We start from the raw sequence: 18,228 nt of genomic DNA, 5'->3' as shown, positions 1-18,228 counted from the left end.
CTTATCTGAGCATTGTGACATGGAGGCCTGAAACCAGAGCCTTTATGAGGAAACATGATCATGAGAAAAGATAAATTAAAGCAATAATTATGTTGTAAATGTAAACGGTTTCGAAACAGTGGAACACTTTGATTTTGTGTAATCTTGCTGTCTCTTTGTATTAGTGATATCTTAGGATAATAATTGATGATGGATGATATAATAATAATAGAATAATAATAATATTTCAGGACTTGCCTTTAGATCAAATCATGATGAATTACTATGTTTTTATTATTATTATTTTTCTTGTATTAGTCAGACTTGCTCCAAGTCCCCACAGGGCTTTTGGGAAGAGTAAGTAAGACAAACCCGAACTAACAGATGTAGGTCTCTGTTGTGCTGCGGTTGCACCTCAGCAGAACCACAGGCTGACTGCCTCCACACCACGGCGCATTGATGCAGTGTTTCATCCAAAAGGAGCCCTGACCAAGTACTGAGTGCTGCACAGAACGTTTCTGTAAGAAAATCTGGTTTTATTAGCCTGATGCAACATTTCAATGTTTTGAAAAACTCCCATTTGGGGATTTCGTCAACTTGACACCAGAAATTAGATTAAGAAAAGTAAACACTTGAGATGCATTTCTCTGTGTGGAACGAGTTTACAGGAGTTTTACTTTCCGAACAGAATTCCAGAAACTGCACCTGTTGATGGTGAAAAGAAAATGTAGACACTTTTTCTATTCTGTGACGTTTTTCTCTGTCTCCGAAGCGTGTTGATGTCCGACTGCTGTAGAGGTATGACTGTCCCATGTAAACCATTGGTTTGTGTTAATGATTGGTCAAATACAAGCACAGCAAAAACATTCCAAACTGTTTAAATTAAGCACACACACACTCATGAGTCCTGGTTTGATATTTTCCAGAAAATGAAAAACACACATTCTTTGAAAATAAGCCATTATGCATTTATGGCAGCCTAAGACAAAACGGTGGTTCTCCCTGCGTGGGACATGTATCTGTATGTAGGCTACCGATCATATTTTTGGTCCAGTTTAAACGGGACTTTATTCATCTAGACCTCTGAAGTTGGGTCCCGTGTATGGAGGTAGTGCTGTCTGGTGGCTGAGCAGTTTGCCCATGACGGCGAGCTCTGCGTCCCTCTTCTCCACCTCATCCACAGGAGTCCAGGACATGTCAGGCTGAAGCTTGAATGCGCCAAGAAACGGATGAGGGCAGCTTGGTCCCCACTCCTTCAAAGGAAATTGGAAAACAGGTAAGCCAGATAGAGATAAAACAAGATGACTCTGTATAAAAAAAAAAAGTCTCATGCTAACCTAATAAAAATTCGGCTGCCAACTGGACGTGAGATTTTTGTCCACTGGACAAATTTTACTCCAGGGTTGTCGCTCTGAGTGATGTATTTTATCCCACTTATTCCTGCACAATGTCTCTTATATATTTACTAATTCGCGTCTGTAACTTAGCAACAACTGAACCGATGACTTCACATCCTTTGTCGGCAACAGCTGGGGGTGAAATGTAAGCGGCTGCTAAAACACTGAACTCTCCTGGTAAATAATGAGGACAAAAACTCTCTGCCAAGAGTTTAAATTTTGAACTGCAACTGTTGCGACATCACACACACACACACACACACATGCACAGAACTGCTGAGTCATGTTAGGTATTCATATGAGCTCCCTACAGAGACTCCCCCTCCGGGTGTGTTAGATAATGCATAAAATGAGCGGAGGTGACAGAACTCGAAACTCACGTTTCATGGAACCAACCTTAGGGGAGATGATGGAGAAGTATTTCTGTCCAGACGGCCGCTGGTACAAGTAATACATGTTGCCTGGCTTTTTCACAATATTACAGGCAGCATGGTGGAGGTCAGCGTCTCTCTTTGCTTCTTCTAAAACCTGCGGTCGTCAAACGGCGATCAATGCCACGCGCCATCCGACGGGTGAACGTGACCCGTCTGAACCTAAACACAACCGTTTTGTGAATCGACGGTCATACCTTTTTGGCCTGCTCCTGCAGGTACCTGATCTGGTCAGCGATTACTGTCAGTTTGTTGCAAGCGTTGGCTTTGACAAAGTCGTCCCCCTGAGAAACATCCACGTCACTTCAGGAGGAAAAACGCTCTTGTGAGCTAGACAACTTGACAAAACATGCCTCACCTTCTGCACTTGCTCGGCAAGAGCTACCAGGTCCATGGGGTCCCCCACTCTGTTGGTCTGATAGAAGCTGACCAGTTCCATCCCACTGGGGGCCGTGCTGGTCTCAACCAGGTTCACCACAACACTGTCTCATTATAATGAGATAGTAACTCATTATTTTGAGATACTATATCATAATGAGATAATTTATTTTTAACAGAGTGACGGAAACGGGCTTCCATAGAAATTAAGAAAATTTCAATACAAAATTTTCAATCATAAAATTTTTATTTTCTTACAATAAAGCTCCAGGAAGCAGCTGGATTTGGTCAGCTGGTGTTTAGCTGCGTTGGTCCGGACCGCGGGGAGCTGCGTCCACCCGACGCAAAGGGGGCGATACTGACGTAAAGCTTTCAGGGTTAGAGGCACATCTACGTCTTCATTTCTATGTCCGCAGTGTCGTCACTGCACGATCCGTCGAGGTATTGTGCGAAATTCTGTTACCCTGTGAAAATCCGCGCCCCCTGTGTCGGGAGCGCGCATTGCAGCCAGAGAGGCGGATCTGACCATTTTCAGATGGTCAGATCTGAAAATGATCTGAAAATGATCTGACCATCATTTTCAGATCATTTGAGTAAAAAGTTACTCAAGGCTGAGAGTCAGATGGCTGATTTTACACACTATTAAAACTATGTCACATAAATGTTTACACTACAGGGCAGTTTCTCCTGTCTGAGTCTGTAAGGACAGGATGAGATGTGGGTTAAAGAAAAAAGAAAAACCAAACATTGCTTCTTTTTCTCCATCTAATAGCTTGAGAATGTTTTCTCTCTCCTTCAGAGCTTTCCAGGCCTGATCCTTCTCCTTCTTGGGCCGAGAAATGGAAGACAACTCATATAAGTCATACACAACTAAAACAACTCATATAATCATGTCAAGGTTGTAACATTCAGTTTAATCGGCAGCTGTTGTTTTAAAAAGAAGCTATAACAAAATTGTAAAATAAATAAATAAACGAGGTCTTCTTACGCTGTTTTGTGTTGTTATTTTAAACGCCAAGAGAATCGCTCTTTTTTCAACTTTTGTCACTTAAGTCTGACAAATAAAAGTCAGTCACCAAACACAGTTTTCCAACACGGAGTGTGTATTTCTAATTGTTCGTTGCTGATATAAGAGGATGGAAGCTGCTGATAGCAGGGCACAAAAATTAAGACTTCCTGAAAAGATGAGAGTGTAGACTTCCTGGTAAATCCTGTTCTAATGTAAAATATAACAGATTACTGGATTAAGGAAATTTATAGTATATTACATGCTATCACACATAATATTTTTTGAGAATTTGGAAACAGTTGCTCTTTATTTCCCCAAGTTATGGGGGGAGGAGAGGAGAGAATCGATATTTCAGCTGCCAGAAATTATTTGCCAAAGTTAAAGGAGGAGAACCAAATACTTTAGCCACCTGATATAATCCGTTCCCACTCTATAACATGGTAATAAATTAATTTACCAGCAACTCTTTAACTGTGCTTTGGAAACATTTGCTCTTCATTTCACAAAGGTAAGGGGCTATTGGATTTAAACTATCTTTCCATAGCTACCTTATATCAAAGTCCTGTAAGGATAAATATCAAACATAGTTTTCAAAATGTAATTTATGAACCATTATACAACATACATAAACCAAATACGAACCTGGAGGCCGATGGGACCCTCTACGAAGCCCTGGAGGTCAGCCCGGAGACCAACAGGACTCGCTACGAAGCCCTGGAGGTCAGCCCGGAGACCAACAGGACTCGCTACGAAGCCCTGGAGGTCAGCCCGGAGACCAACAGGACTCGCTACGAAGCCCTGGAGGTCAGCCAGGAGACCAACAGGACTCGCTACGAAGCCCTGGAGGTCAGCCCGGAGACCAACAGGACTCGCTACGAAGCCCTGGAGGTCAGCCAGGAGACCAACAGGACTCGCTACGAAGCCCTGGAGGTCAGCCCGGAGACCAACAGGACTCGCTACGAAGCCCTGGAGGTCAGCCAGGAGACCAACAGGACTCGCTACGAAGCCCTGGAGGTCAGCCTGGAGACCAACAGGACTTGATACGAAGCCCTGGAGGCAGGCCGGGAGGAGCTTGGGGTCAGCAGACCAAGCTCCTCATCTGACGCCTAACTAAAATAAAAGCAAAACTAGAGTTCATAAGATAAATAAGGGTCTGATGACCTGGCGACAAAGGAATTGTCTGGTGACGAAGGAGACCTGTGTTCGATGGCCTCAAGTTCCCATGGCACCGCAGTCCTGCGGGCCTCAAGCTCTCCTGTCAACATCTTTCAAGCGTTAAGCTTTTCCGCCATAAGTCCACAAGTGTCAAGCTCCCCTGACACCGCAGTTCTGTTGTCCTCTAGCCTTTCTGCCACAGATACTCAAGCATGAAGCTTGGAGCCCTCATCACACTTCTTTATTTAGAAGTACCAAGTGTCAATCCAGTACCTGAGAGTACCTGTTTGGTACATTTTCAGGAATGTATTGGAGACGCCACTGATGACACGTCTGAATATAGGCAGCTGCTTCTGTGGCTGATCTGAAACTGATTGGATGTTTTCACTGGTTTTCTGTTCAGGTGGCTGCTGGTTCAGCTGCTCCAGTTTAAGCTGCAGGTCGGTGTTCATATTCTTCAAGTCAGTATTTTTCTGCTCCAGGATCTCGTTTTGCTGCTCCAAGGCAGTGTTTAAATTCTCCAAGAGAGTACATTTCTGCTCCAGAGTGGTGCTGTTCAGCGTCAGGGCGGTGTTTATCTGTTCCAAGAAGTTGCTTTTCTCCTCCAAGGAGGCTCTTTTCTGCTCCAAGACGGTGTTTATCTCGTCGAAAATGGTGTTTTCCAGCTCCAGGGTATTTCTTTCCCTTTCCAGGGCATGGTTTATATGTTTCAGAGTGGTGTTTTTATTCCCTAGAGCAGTTTTTTCCTTCTCCAGGGTACTTTTTTCTTTCTCCAGGGTGTTGATTCTCTGTTCCAGAGCGGTGCTTTTCTGCCCTAGGGCAGTTTTTTCCTGCTCCAGGGTATTTTTTTCCTTCTCCAGGGCATTGTTTCTCTGCTGAAGAGCGGTGCTTTTCTGCCCTAGGGCAGTTTTCTCCTGCTCCAGGGTATCTTTGTCCTTCTCCAGGGCATTGATTCTCTGCTGAAGAGCGGTGCTTTTCTGCCCTAGGGCAGTTTTTTCCTGCTCCAGGGTATTTTTGTCCTTCTCCAGGGCGTTGATTCTCTGCTTCAGGGAGGTGCTTTTGTTCTCCAAGGCAGTGGTATTCTGCTCCAGGGTGGTGTTGTTCTCCTTTAAGGTTCTGTTTATGTGCAACAGTTTGTTTAATTCCTCATCTTTGTCTCGAAGCTTGTCTTTTTCAAATGTAGCTTGTTCTATGTTCAGAACTTGCATGTTCAGCTCCTCATTTCCTTCAATCAGAGACTGTTTTACAATGGACATCATGCCAACTTCTTTCAATATTCCATGGAGCTTCTGTGTCTCTTTAGCTAATGTCTGTTGTACTTTTTCCTTTCCAGAATCACAAGATGATGTCTTACTGCTGCGACTCATTGTTGATCCCTTTTCTCTGGACAAATCCAAAAATTTCTCAATGATTTTCTTTACTTGTGTGTTAGAATTTGCCTCTTTATCTCGAAAAGCTTTCATTTTCAATCTCTTGTTAGGATACTACTACGTGCTCTCTGTCTCTCTTCTTCAATGGTTATGACCGTAGAATTCAAGCGTGCAGCTCTGTGATGCCCTCTAGCTCCACAAAGTGTGCATCGCTCTTTGTGACATCAATTTGCGTGATGTCACACATTGATGTCACTGCCTCAGCAGAACAACTAGAAAACTGCTGAAGTTTGAATAAAAACAAACTTTATGCTGCTCGGCTTAGCTGATGGCTATTGGAGACAGTTCGGCTGGTAATATGTCACCAAGGCTGAAATCCACACTGGGGAGCCAATGGACTGGCACAGCAGGGTGCGAGGACCACAGGTCAAAAGGAAACATTGTGTCCGAAAACAGAAAAAGGGGAAACGGGCGGGCCTGTTGACCCAGCTGATGCCAACTCAACCTCTCTCTAGCTAAGCAAGGTTGGTGGAATCAAATAATGTTCTTATAGGTTACCTAGCAACAGCCTGTTGAGTCACTTGCGCAGCAGCAGTTTCTGGTTTCACCTCCATTCCTCATAATTGCTTAGAAATAAAAAAACAGAAATTAAAAAGCATTGTGATGTGAAAACTATTGATTAAACAAGAATGTATTCCAAATATTGAAAACAGAAAAACTAACAAAAACATTATTGATACAGATATAAGACACTTATTTACGGTGGCCGACAGGTGCAAATGCGCAGCAAAAGAGAAAACATGCAAACAAACAAAAAACACGCGCACAAATTAAATGCGGCAAGCAAAAAGCGAATAAAATGCAGCAAACAAAAAGTGAGACGCAAACAAAAAAGAAAACACCCCCGAATGAAATGGAGCAAACAAAAAGTGTTGAAAACGGAAGTGCTCCAGACCACTAGGGGGAGTCAAAGAAAATAGTATTCATTTCTATGGGACCAGATGCAAGATTCAGAGAAAGAAATTTGAAAGAAAGTAAAGGTACGTATAACTATATTTCTTTTCAGATACGCCGTCTTTTATAATATTATAGAATAACAGAATAATTTATGGGTAGCGTGATAGACTTTGTGTCAGTCATACCGTTCTGGGCTCGGTCTCGACTCTTTGACTCCCCCTAGTGGTCTGGAGCACTTCCGTTTTCAACACTTTTTGTTTGCTGCATTTCATTCGGGGGTGTTTTCTTTTTTGTTTGCCGCATTTAATTTGTGCGCGTGTTTTTTGTTTGTTTGCATGTTTTCTCTTTTGCTGCGCATTTGCACCTGTCGGCCACCGTACTTATTTCATGATATTGTAATATTGTTCAGCCTTACCATAATTAGACTATTTCTGTGTTTAAAATCCATTTTAATTAGTTATTATTTAGGATTATTTTCTGAGAAATTGAGTTTGATTAGTTTGAATGTAATTACTGAAATTCGTGGTTTGGGTAATGTTATCATTAACCAAATCTATATGACTCACAACAACATTTAATTTCCCTTTGGGATCAGTAAAGTTGAATTTTGAAGACAACACTTTACCAAGTTTTTTTTCTTTTTGTCCAGTTTCTAGTGAAAATATTTTAGTACACTTAAAATAAGACAAAACTGACTAAACTTTTCAACAAGATATAGAAGCTTGTTGAAGTAAATAATTCCTTAAAATTGCTGAAGAATTATTAGTTCCATTCACAGAATATGATACTTAAAACAAAACATTCTTCCCCAGTTATAAGTGAAATAATCTAGTATTTTTTTCCATCAATATTAAGGAATCACTGACGTAAAACAAGCTCCTATATCTTCCTGAAAAGTTACTCATAAGTTAGTTGTGTCTTATCCTAAGTGTACTAAGATGTTTGCACAATAAACTGGACCAGAACTACGTGGTGAGGTTTAGTGTTTTTGCAGTGAGGGAGCTGAAAACAATCGGAAATCATTTTTATTTCCAAAAGATGTAAAACATTATGCTAAATTATGCACTAAAATAGAGCATACTGAAGTTCATAGTTATAATGTGAAAAGTTTTGCATTAATATGATTAATCTGTCAGTTATTAATTGGAAGAACAAACATGTGTGTGAGAAGAAAACTCCTCTTCGTAGGAAGCAATGGGGCTTCTGTCCACAAACCTTCTTTATCCACCAGCTCCTGGTCGATTTTACTGCTCCCAAACCTCACTAAAAATACAAAATAAAATAAAATAAGAGAAAGCATTGTTTATCAATCCGCCACGGTGGATTATCCCTCCCCTCAGACTTAAAGCTAACTGGACTCTCACCTATTAATTTGTCATAATCGGCTCCCTTGGCGTTGGTGGTTGAAACGGTCCATGGATCCACCGTGTCGTCCTCACCGGCCAAATCTGCTGCCGTTCTGTTGTTCGGCGCAGCATCGTTCACTGACGGACATCCTGCTTTGTAGTCCTGACCAGTCATCTGTTTGTAGCCCATTTCCAGCTTCAGTAGCAGCTGGACAGCAGCATCAACCTCAGCCTGCAGAAAAATAAATAAAACAGGGGCAAAAAAAACAAACAATATCATCAATTAGGCAAAAAATAAAACCAATTGAAAAAACCTATCAGTACTTTGCGTGTTTGCCTTAGGTTCCTGAGTTTGCTGTGGTGTGTTGGTTTATGTATGTTGTTTAATGGTTAATAAGTCACATTTTGAAAACTATGTTTGATATTTATCCTTACAGGACTTTGATATAAGGTAGCTATGGAAAGATAGTTTAAACCCCAAGGCCCCTTACCTTTGTGAAATGAAGAGCAAATGTTTCCAAAGCAACAGTTAAAAAGTTGCTGGTAAATTAATTTATTTCCATGTTATAGAGTGGGAACGGATTATATCAGGTGGCTAAAATATTTGGTTCTCCTCCTTTAACTTTGGAAAATAATAATCAAATGTCACCAAATCCACAGGATTTGTTGTTGATGAAGAGAGGAATCGACATAGTTAAAGAGTTTGTGAAAAAATAATAAGGTCCCATGTCATGGAGGGGGAACAAATATTTTCAAGTGGCTAAAATATATGGTTCCCCCCCAAGTAAGTTTGGTAAATAAAGGGTATATATTACCATTATATATGTTGTCATTGTGAGGTTTGGGACATGGCTGAAAAGGAGGTGCACGATGATGCAGTGGAAGGAAGGGTCATCAATGAAGAATACAAGATCTTGTGCTTGTCATTTTGTTTCGTTTCAGTATTGTACGTTAATGTTGCTTCTTTAGTTGAACAGTTCTCTAGGCTTTCGCATTTCTTTTCTTTGAATGTTTCTGGATGTTCTCTCTTCCTCACTTCCGTCCTGTTGATAGAAATTCTTTAATGTCAAAACTTTGTTTTAGACGTCACACTTTCACGTGTGTCTTTAAAATTACCTACCTCTGGAGCCCCGCAAAGCTTTCCCCCTTAAACATCAGAGGCACCCCTATCATCAACGTACCTGGGCCTTCTCCGTCTCTTTGCTGCAGACGTCTCTCAGGCTCTTGATCTTGGCCTTCAGCTGACGGGTCTCTCCGATGATCGTTTGGATCTCATCCGCCATCTCCTCGCGTTTCTGGTAGATTTGGTTGCACTGCCTGGAGAACAGCTGGTGTTAGGTTGCCAAACGAACGCATTGCTCAGGTTAACTCTACGGGTCGAGACGTTTGAGTCGGTACCCCAGCACTTCCTGGACATGCTGTTCCTTCGTCTCTCTCTTCTTCTGCCTGCGGATGTTCTGTTTGCACTCCTTATCCAGCTTCATGCCCAGAGCCCGCTTCAGCTGGACCTCCTCGCTGCACAGACTTTTCAGCTCCTTTTGCATCTTCTCGCTTTGAATCAACAGCTCCTGGTACTGTTAACATGCAACATTAGAAACAAAAAAAAACAACCTTTAAATATTGTTTTCCCTTTACCAACTTCTACTGTGTGCGTTCTATAGTGAACATTAGGTCACATTTCCCCACTCTGACAGCTGTTCTGTTCATATTTTGTCATACCACAACCACAAACCGTTTTGTTGGGGCTTCACCCAGCAGAGCAACACAAGTGACTGAATAACTGTTATGTGAATGGAAAAATGTTTTTACAAATAAAAATAGGAAACGTGTGGCGTTTATTTTGTAGAATCGTCTTCTGGCTGCAGGCATGTCTCTTCTAGCTTCGAACATCTAAACACCGAACGATAGCTCAGTCAGATGGATCGTCTCTGAAAAAGATGGAAGCATAGGGATTTGAAACCCGACACCCAGGTGGATGTAAGAGTGGAGCGTACCTCTTCCTGACGCAGCCTGGTGTTGTTCATGCTGCTCTCCAGGTCCTGCAGCAGGCTGTTCATCTGCTGGAGTTCGGCCTCAGCGTGGGCCACGCTCTGCACCCTGTTCTGCATCTCCACCACATACTCGTCTGTTTCTGCCTTAAAGTAAAAAAAATTAAAAAATTTTAAAAATTAAACGGGTGTGCGAGAAATCCCAACATATTAGCTCTATTGTGTAACAGGGTTGTATTTCTATATTATTACAATTACACAAAATTTCTTCTGTTACTCAGATTGTTCTTATACTTGACTAAACACTTCAGAAACTGCTATGATGTGACATTAAGATCAGGCGCTCCCCGTCTTTAGTTTTTCTTCATCTGTGCCATGGTTTTGTCCAGTCATTTGCGCTCTTAGGCCCAAACCTTTTGTAATGTTGTCCTACAGAAGTTGGTCATTTTTCACCCAAATACATCCAGTTTATAGATTTATAGAGTTGACCTTAGATTGTTATATACTTTTATTTTGTGCAGGATTTGGTGTAGGCGGCCAATCACTTGGTTTTCTGTTTGTCGTTCGTTACAATAAACAGAGAGCTGTCCTCCAAGACGGTTTAATCCTAGTAACCAGCGCAACGCAGGAAAGATCGAGTTACATCTGCAGACCAAACATTTTCCTACTTACTATGGAGTTCTTGATTTTCTTCGCAGCTTCCTTCATCTTCTCCTTCTGGCTCTTCAGTTCCTCTGGAGACTCCACGATCTGAGACTTGAGTTTGGTGATGTCCTCTTTCAGGTTACTGACATCCACCTTCACTTGGGACTGAAACACAAATAGACACACATGTACACGTTTATAGACACAGCAGAGACTCGACGAGCTTAGACATACGAGTCCGGATCACATACCAGCTTCTGCGTCTTCTCTGCTATTTTGGTTTTCCACTCTGCAATGTTTTCGTTTTTGATGTTCTGAAAAGAAAACGACAGTGTCAGACTTTAACTGAACACACAATTACACACCACAACTTCGACCGTGTGTGCCCGTGTCGGCGCCTACCACTTCCTGGTATTCATGCACGGTGGTGGCCTGCAGCTCAGAGAGAGCGGCAGCCAGCTCATCTGCCTCGGCCTGCTGCTCTGGTGGGATGGTCCTGGGTCAGGAAGAGACGGATGAGAACACGTCGCACTGACCCCGATGACATCGGAGGTGTGTTGTCCGATCCGGACTGACTGAGGTCTGTCGGTGAGGAAGTCTAGCAGCCAGTTGCCCAGGGGGGTGCTGAAGCCCAGGTGTCCCAGTTTTTCTGCCAGATGCTGTGGGATGATTGTGTTGAACGCTGAGCTGAAGTCCAGGAACAACATCCGCACATGAGTGTTCTTCTCCTCCAGGTGAGCCAGGCTCAGGTGTAGGGCGGAGGAGATGGCGTCCTCAGTGGAGCGGTTTCGGCGGTAGGCAAACTGGAACGGGTCGAATGTGGGGGGGAGTCTGGAGACGATGTGTTCTTTTACCAGCCTTTCAAAGCACTTCATCATGATGGGAGTCAGTGCCACAGGCCGGTAATCGTTGAAAGAGGTGACTTGAGGTTTCTTTGGCACCGGAATGATGGAGGCAGTTTTGAGACAGGCTGGCACTGTGGCTTGGTCCAGTGAGGTGTTAAAAATGTCTGTTAGGACACCAGCCAGCTAACCTGTGCATTCCCTGAACACCCGCCCAGGTATGTTGTCGGGGCCTGGGGCCTTCCGTGGGTTGACTCTTTTCAGAGTCTTCAACACATCGGCTGTGTCCAGGCAGAGTGCCTCCTCTTCCTGGTGGGGAACAGTTTTCTTTGCCAGAGTACTGTTCAGTGCCTCGAACCTCCCAAAGAAGTTATTGAGTCCATTTAGAAAGTCAGCATCAATTTCACCCACTGGGGGGGAGGATGGATTGTAATCTGTGATCGCCTTTATGCCTTGCCACATACTCCTGGTGTTGCTGGTGTTGTGGAAGAACTCCTGTATTTTCTGACTGTGTTTAGCCAATCCAGAGCCAAGATAAGCATTTGTTTAATTTGGGATATTGTTAAAAAAATCAGTTTTAAATGGCGACAATTTGACTGTCCAACCAATGTATCAGAAAAGCTATGAAAAAAATGCAATGTTAAATCCAATATGGAAATCCAACGTCGTGCTGACCCGTGCTGCTACTGGAGTGTTTTTATTTTTTTATTTTTTATTTATTGCATCAAAATGTTAATACAATGTATACAAAAGGGGAAAACGACAAAAACAAAGTGCCAGAGGATACAAGGAAAAAATCAACAGAAAGCGTAACACAAGGAGCCAAAACAGAAACAAACACAAGACAGCGCTTCAGGGAATACAACCAAAGAACTTCAGGGCTTCCAGAGTCTCCACAGCCTTGGGACTGGTAGAGGTCCATATAGACACTGAATAGTGTTGTAATTCAGATAAAAACAGATCAAATAGAGACTTTTTGCCAGAAAATTGGCATTTATGAATATGAAATTTAACTAGAATTAACAATAGATTAATTACATAAAAATGATTCTTATTAGCAGGACAAACATTGTAGAAACCAAAGAGTACATCTGTGTATAAAAGTGAAAAACTATTGAGAATATGAGATTGAATATAATAAACAAAGTCTTTCCAGAATGAGACAGCGAAGGGTCACCTCCAGAATAAGTGGACTATTGTCTCATTGTCCAAATTACAGAAAGAGCAGCTACGGTCTATATCCTGGGGCAGGTTTTGTTTTGCAGGATAGCACCAGTGGAGAAGTTTGAAGCACACATCACAAAGTTTGTTCCTAATGAAGTATTTGGAGGGCAGAGTCCAAACCGTTGACCATTTGATATCAGAAACAAAAACTGTCTCCAGTAGTGGGCCACATAAGGTGTAGTAGCAATGTTCTTCTGAAATAAGGATCTTATATTTTTGTTTCTAGTGGAGGGTTTAGAGGAAAAACACATTTTACCCACAACAGATTCAGAAACAGAAGAGTGTGTGTCTGCAGCTCTGTGCTCCCCAGAATGATGACATCATCATTGTCATCCTCCCTCATGGATACAGATGACGTTACAACATGAATCCTAAGGGCCAATCAGAGCCCGGCTGACTGTAAATACTTTGTAAATTCGAAGTTTGAAGTTTTTGTTTATAAATAGTTGTTGTTGCACTGAGTTCCTCAGTTGGAACAGCAAACGGCCTGAAGAAGGTTGATCCTCACCGAAACGTCGCCTTTTGTTTGTTATTTAAAATGCCCAACGGCGAAGAAAAAAAAGTTTCTTTTTTTTACCTCGTTTCTGATTCGAGGCGTTATTATTTCTGAAATATGACCGAAGACGAAACTTTTAAAGATACTCGTAACATTATCACGTTTCATAACCATGTAAGCCATAAAACGGTGGGTTTTTATTTCGCAGATTAATTGAAATAAATACGGGTTTTACACCTTTATTGAGACAGACTGTATGAGTCGAAGGTTTTTCAGTGTCTGATGAAAATGTTCTCCGCAGATGGTTTGAAAATCCCCCGATTTTTCTTTTAACACCATAATAGCTTAAAGCATTACAAAACAGAAGCCCGTTATATAGAATATTTTATATCATCCTCTACTGTCTAGTCTATTAATGTAGGAGGGATGCATTTTAATTTCTGAGCCTGCCAATATTTGCATCCCCTGTCTATTGTCCTGTTGATATGAAACTTACAGCAGTAGCTCAGAGAACAAGTGTCATTACAAATTATTTATATTTATATGTATAGGTAGGATTTATTTAATTTATTATTATTATTATTAGTAGTAGTAGTAGTAGTAGTAGTAGTAGTAGGAGGAGGAGCAGGAGGAGGAGGAGTTCATATATATATATATAAATAGATAGACCATCACGAACCACACTCCTTATTTATGTTATTTCATAAAATTTCTTAAGAAAACTAAACTGATAGAAAGGATTTAGTGTTTTATTTTTTTAAGTTGCGTCCTGATCCACACTCCATACCAGTAGGTGGCGGTAATGCACACCATTAAGTTGCTTGCCAACCGCCATTAAAAACAAAAAGAAGAAGAAGAAGAACCACACTCCATACCAGTAAGTGGCGGTAATGCTACTAAAAGTTTGTTGCCAACCGCCAATAAATCCAAGAAGAAGAAGGAGGAGGAACATTCTCCGAGTGGACCCGTCGGAGCGACATGGCGGTCCCACAGTTTCTCTCTACGGCGGAGTTGGTCAAACAAGGAGCGGAAGCTCGCTTGTATCGGGCAGCGTTCTTAGGAAAGCCGACAATAATCAAAGAAAGGTTTCCTAAACTCTACCGACATCCAGAGCTGCACGACAAGCTGAACTCTCGCAGAACAGCTCATGAGGTCCGCTCCATCCTGCGCTGCAGAAAAGCAGGTGGGTCCTCGGTGAAGTTCGACAGACGTTCACCCAGTGTTTATAAAACCAAAACAAAAAAAACAACAACGATGTTTTCATATCATGTGTTTAAGTGCCTCCGTAACGCAGTATTTCCCTCAACAAAGTTCTAGTAATTTGGCAAAAATATGTCTGATAAATAAGCAGATTTGTATTCATTATTGATGAAGGCAAATCAATTATTTCATGAATTGGTCTGTAGTTTGGTGTGCTTGATTTTAGTGAGATCTGAATGACTTATCAAGTATGTACGTAATTGATCACACACATTTGTGTGTAGACTGGCTTTAAACCATGATCTGTTAAATCATATTTAACAGATCATGTTAAATATGATCTGTGTGTGATCAATTACACAATGTGTCTGTTAAATCATATTTTAGTGTTTTCCCTATAGCCTGGTATCAGGCATCTCTTCTTTTAAAAGGTTGATGAAATGTTGTACGTGGTCTCTGCCCAAATAAATAAATAAATAGCGTTACAGTTAGTCGAAACAAGTAGACAAACAACAACAAAACTTCCATGTAGTTAATCTTCTGTTGATTGATCTTATCAATTGACTAACGATTAATTGATAAGCGGCCATTCTCCTGTAAACCCGAGTTTTCTATTGTATCAAGATGGCCGACCGTCTTTTCATAACATGAAAGGCTATGTTTTATATGCTCAATTAAAAAAAAACAGAATTTAATTTCTTCTCTCACCTTATTAAACTTAAACATGTGTGAAATATAGCAACACATAAACCTCTTAGGTTGCTGTCTTTCATAAATAAACTTTTCTTAAGAAAATTCACTGTAAGTTTTTGTTTGCCCAATTTTGTCCCAATATTTTGAGTTCTATATTCAGATTGAATTAATATTTTTTTTAAAATAGTTTTACAAAAAACAAAACAAAAGAAACAGACTGATGTAATGTACTTGACCATGTTTTATTTTTCCTCATCAGGTATTCCGGCTCCAGCTGTCTACTTCGTGGACTACAAGTACCACTGCATCTTCTTGGAGGAAATTGTTGGCTCCTCAACTCTGCGTGACCACATCAACTCCGTTCAGCGGCGCGACTCCTGCGCAGACCGAGGTCTGCACGAGCTAGCCGAGCGAGTCGGTCGGATCTTAGCCAAAATGCACGACGAGAACGTCATCCACGGCGACCTGACCACCTCCAACATGCTGCTGAGGCGCGGGCCAGAGGCCACGGAACCGGAGCTCGTCTTCATCGACTTCGGCCTGAGTTACATTTCGGCTTTGCCCGAGGACAAGGGCGTGGATCTGTTTGTCCTGGAGAAGGCTTTTCTCAGTACTCACCCCGACACAGACGTGCTGTTTGAGAAGCTGCTAAAGAGCTACGCTGCCACTTCCAAGATGTCGGCGGCAGTCATCAAAAAGCTTGACGAGGTACGGCTGAGAGGGAGGAAGAGGTCCATGGTGGGGTGATCATGAGGTGGACGGACGAACACTTACTTTGAGGTTCAGACGAGTGGTCAACGATTGGACAGGGTGAAGTTATTAATCTGTATGATGTTGTGCTATAAATGAAATAAACAGACTTATTAATAAAATGTTGCAAGTTATTAATGCTTTTTTTTATTCGTACTGAATGTTACATTGCAAATTTAGGTTCCCTCTGTTTATTGTTCCATAGAAATTAATAGGATCTGTGTGTTAAGAAAGGTGTGGATAAAAGTTTCCACACCTTTTGATCCAATTACAGTGTATAGATCAGACTCATCCCCAAAGAGCATAAATTTGATTAACATGGAATAAAGTCTGGGTGGTCAACAAGCAGGAGTCTTAAAGTCAAATTCCTGGTTTGCAGAGAACTTCAACAGCATCGAAAACTATTTGTTCTGTTATTCTTACAGAAGTGTTCAAAATTCCCACAGAACCTCAGAAACCACGGAAAACCGTAATGGAATGAGGTTGAGAAACGACGCAGCAACAGTGATATTATTTTCCATAATTTAATAGAAAACAGGAACTTGTCAGGAATACAGATATCAACACTGAAGGAATTACTGCAGATATGATAAAATTATTTGAATATTGTTTTGAGTGTCTGAAGTGTCTGTAGTGTTAAGCACTTTAGATGGTTATTGACTTATTTTAGTCATCCAACAGGAGCTTTTTATTCTTATTACTCGGTTACATAAAATAACCCTTAACTAACCTCAGTTGCGTCCATTATCAGCTAACGGTAGAAGCCAAAATCTGCTAATGTTGATGCAAATAAACAATTAACTTTGCTGTTAAGGTGTTTAAAGTACACGTGGACTTTAAAGAGGGTTTTAAACCAAAAAATTGCTAGCGTCTGCATGTCCATTTTAAGCCAACAACCAGTGAGGGTGATGGGTTTTAGGCTGCCATCTTGGTAGTACAAAATACTATTAGATCCATCACTGCAATAGGTTAATCAATCCAAAAGGTAATTGATTTCTAATTTAGCATTGCACAAAAACCCTTCATTCATTGATTTCAGTCTCATAAAAAACTTATTGAAAATAAAACTGAAAAGTAACTACATGGTAATTACCATGTCATTACATGGTAATAATATTACCATGTAATTTTCCAGTGAAGGATTTGAATTACTAATTTTGGTCATTGTGTTAGAGAGATTTCCCATTCTTGTTGCTTTCTTGGGTTTTTTATCCTTGTAAAATAAAGATTAAAAATAAAAAATTAAAATGGATTTTTATTGTACAGCACTTTGTGATTTTATATCTGTGAAAGGTGCTTCATAAATAAACTTTACTTACCAATAGTTGCCCTTGGCATTTATTACTAGTTAAACTTTATCATATCTACAGAGATATATAGGATCTTTTGACTGCTTCAAGTCAAATAACTGACAGTCCAACCACTGAAAAGAAAAAATTATTGATCAAAGATCCCTCGATAAACATCGGAATATCAAAAAAAAAATTTAATGAAGCATTATTCTTGTGTTTTAGGTTAAACAATTGTCAAATTATCATTCACAGGTAGTTGATAAAAAATGTATATCACCATCATTTCTATTATTATTATTGATAATAATCATACAAATGATAAATATCACTCCTGTGAGGGTGTCTCCATAAGACCCCATGTCTGTTTACACGGGCATTGGGTACATTAATGAGTCATTTAAATGATAAACCCTGGAAAAAACATAAAGCTGTTAATGAAAATATATTTCTCTTCTCAACATCTACACAAACGGTTTTCTCATCTCACAAAACAAAAAATACAGCAGCTGACTCTGAACATTCCAGACTCTGTTTAGTGGAAATATTAGATTGAGTTATCGTTGTTTGTAGTAGGCTTCAATTTAATGCTTTCGCCTACAACAAAACATTAAATTGTTTTGATTAAATTACATCTTTTGATTAAAACGATTTAATCAACGCATAGTCTAATTATTAGAGCATTTTAAATTAAATGCAATATTCCACAATTTAACCAAAATTAGTATAATTAGTGGCGTTTCATGTTAGATCACATTCCCTGCTGGGATGAATAAAGTACTTCTATTCTATTCTTAAAAGTGTGTAGGCCACATACACTCATTTGAAAATGTTTGTAGATCACTATATAAAAAACATGAAAACTATTCAGAAAAATCTTGAGCATAACAGGGTTTCCCCCAGTGTATTATAAGCCTGGCGGGCCACCAGGCTTTACTTGTGCCCCTACCAGGCTAAGTAATGCTTATTTTTTGAAGTCTTTTTAAAATGTTTGCATTTTTAAGGCTTTATAGTTGGTGCTCAAGTATTAATCTTCCATTCAGACTTCATGTTTGAGTCTGAAAATATTGTATGGGATG

General features: G+C 40.6%; 4 protein-coding genes and 1 long non-coding RNA gene across 5 annotated transcripts; 1 reads left to right on the top strand and 4 right to left on the bottom strand.

Annotated features, from left to right (window-relative positions):
- Positions 1-494: 494 nt before the first annotated feature.
- Positions 495-4,459, bottom strand: LOC114135472 (uncharacterized protein C1orf50 homolog). The gene is made up of 5 exons (XM_028002782.1): positions 4,392-4,459; positions 2,166-2,289; positions 2,005-2,091; positions 1,773-1,904; positions 495-1,232 (listed from the first exon to the last, which is right to left on the bottom strand). Exons 1-5 carry the CDS (start codon positions 4,457-4,459, stop codon positions 1,047-1,049), a joined length of 597 nt encoding a protein of 198 aa, XP_027858583.1. The 3' UTR covers positions 495-1,046.
- LOC114135001 (golgin IMH1-like) lies at positions 4,227-6,261 on the bottom strand. The gene is made up of 2 exons (XM_028001904.1): positions 4,392-6,261; positions 4,227-4,304 (listed from the first exon to the last, which is right to left on the bottom strand). The coding sequence occupies exon 1, from the start codon at positions 5,810-5,812 to the stop codon at positions 4,595-4,597; it is 1,218 nt and encodes a 405-aa protein (XP_027857705.1). The 5' UTR covers positions 5,813-6,261; the 3' UTR covers positions 4,227-4,304; positions 4,392-4,594.
- Positions 6,262-7,686: 1,425 nt separating this feature from the next.
- Positions 7,687-8,375, bottom strand: LOC114135959 (uncharacterized). The gene is made up of 2 exons (XR_003593706.1): positions 8,041-8,375; positions 7,687-7,939 (listed from the first exon to the last, which is right to left on the bottom strand). It is a non-coding gene; the product is annotated as an uncharacterized LOC114135959 (long non-coding RNA).
- An 816-nt stretch (positions 8,376-9,191) lies between these two features.
- Positions 9,192-11,156, bottom strand: LOC114135471 (kinetochore protein Nuf2-like; the record flags this gene model as incomplete). Its single annotated transcript, XM_028002780.1, has 6 exons — positions 9,192-9,339; positions 9,421-9,596; positions 10,017-10,157; positions 10,683-10,820; positions 10,907-10,969; positions 11,058-11,156. Coding segments are annotated over 6 exons (762 nt in total), but the record flags the coding sequence as incomplete, so codon positions are not given.
- A 3,001-nt stretch (positions 11,157-14,157) lies between these two features.
- On the top strand, positions 14,158-15,994 carry tp53rk (TP53 regulating kinase). Its single transcript, XM_028003884.1, has 2 exons — positions 14,158-14,400; positions 15,370-15,994. Exons 1-2 carry the CDS (start codon positions 14,196-14,198, stop codon positions 15,855-15,857), a joined length of 693 nt encoding a protein of 230 aa, XP_027859685.1. The 5' UTR covers positions 14,158-14,195; the 3' UTR covers positions 15,858-15,994.
- Positions 15,995-18,228: the final 2,234 nt, after the last annotated feature.

This window comes from Xiphophorus couchianus, chromosome 20 (assembly GCF_001444195.1).
Source record: "Xiphophorus couchianus chromosome 20, X_couchianus-1.0, whole genome shotgun sequence".
NCBI classification, from domain to species: domain Eukaryota; kingdom Metazoa; phylum Chordata; class Actinopteri; order Cyprinodontiformes; family Poeciliidae; genus Xiphophorus; species Xiphophorus couchianus.
Note: the sequence above shows the minus strand (reverse complement) of the source record. Positions and strands in the feature narration are given on the sequence as shown.

What these genes read in the sequence shown, in the direction of transcription:
- tp53rk (XM_028003884.1), top strand. Translation starts at nt 14,196, where the DNA reads ATGGCGGTCCCACAGTTTCTCTCTACGGCGGAGTTGGTCAAACAAGGA. An exon ending in CCTGCGCTGCAGAAAAGCAG is followed by an intron (nt 14,401 to 15,369) that starts GTGGGTCCTCGG and finishes TTTCCTCATCAG; the next exon opens with GTATTCCGGCTCCAGCTGTC.
- LOC114135001 (XM_028001904.1), bottom strand. Translation starts at nt 5,812, where the DNA reads ATGAAAGCTTTTCGAGATAAAGAGGCAAATTCTAACACACAAGTAAAG.
- LOC114135472 (XM_028002782.1), bottom strand. Translation starts at nt 4,459, where the DNA reads ATGTTGACAGGAGAGCTTGAGGCCCGCAGGACTGCGGTGCCATGGGAA. An exon ending in TTGCCGAGCAAGTGCAGAAG is followed by an intron (nt 2,092 to 2,165) that starts GTGAGGCATGTT and finishes GATGTTTCTCAG; the next exon opens with GGGGACGACTTTGTCAAAGC. An exon ending in TCTCCATCATCTCCCCTAAG is followed by an intron (nt 1,233 to 1,772) that starts GTTGGTTCCATG and finishes TTTCCTTTGAAG; the next exon opens with GAGTGGGGACCAAGCTGCCC.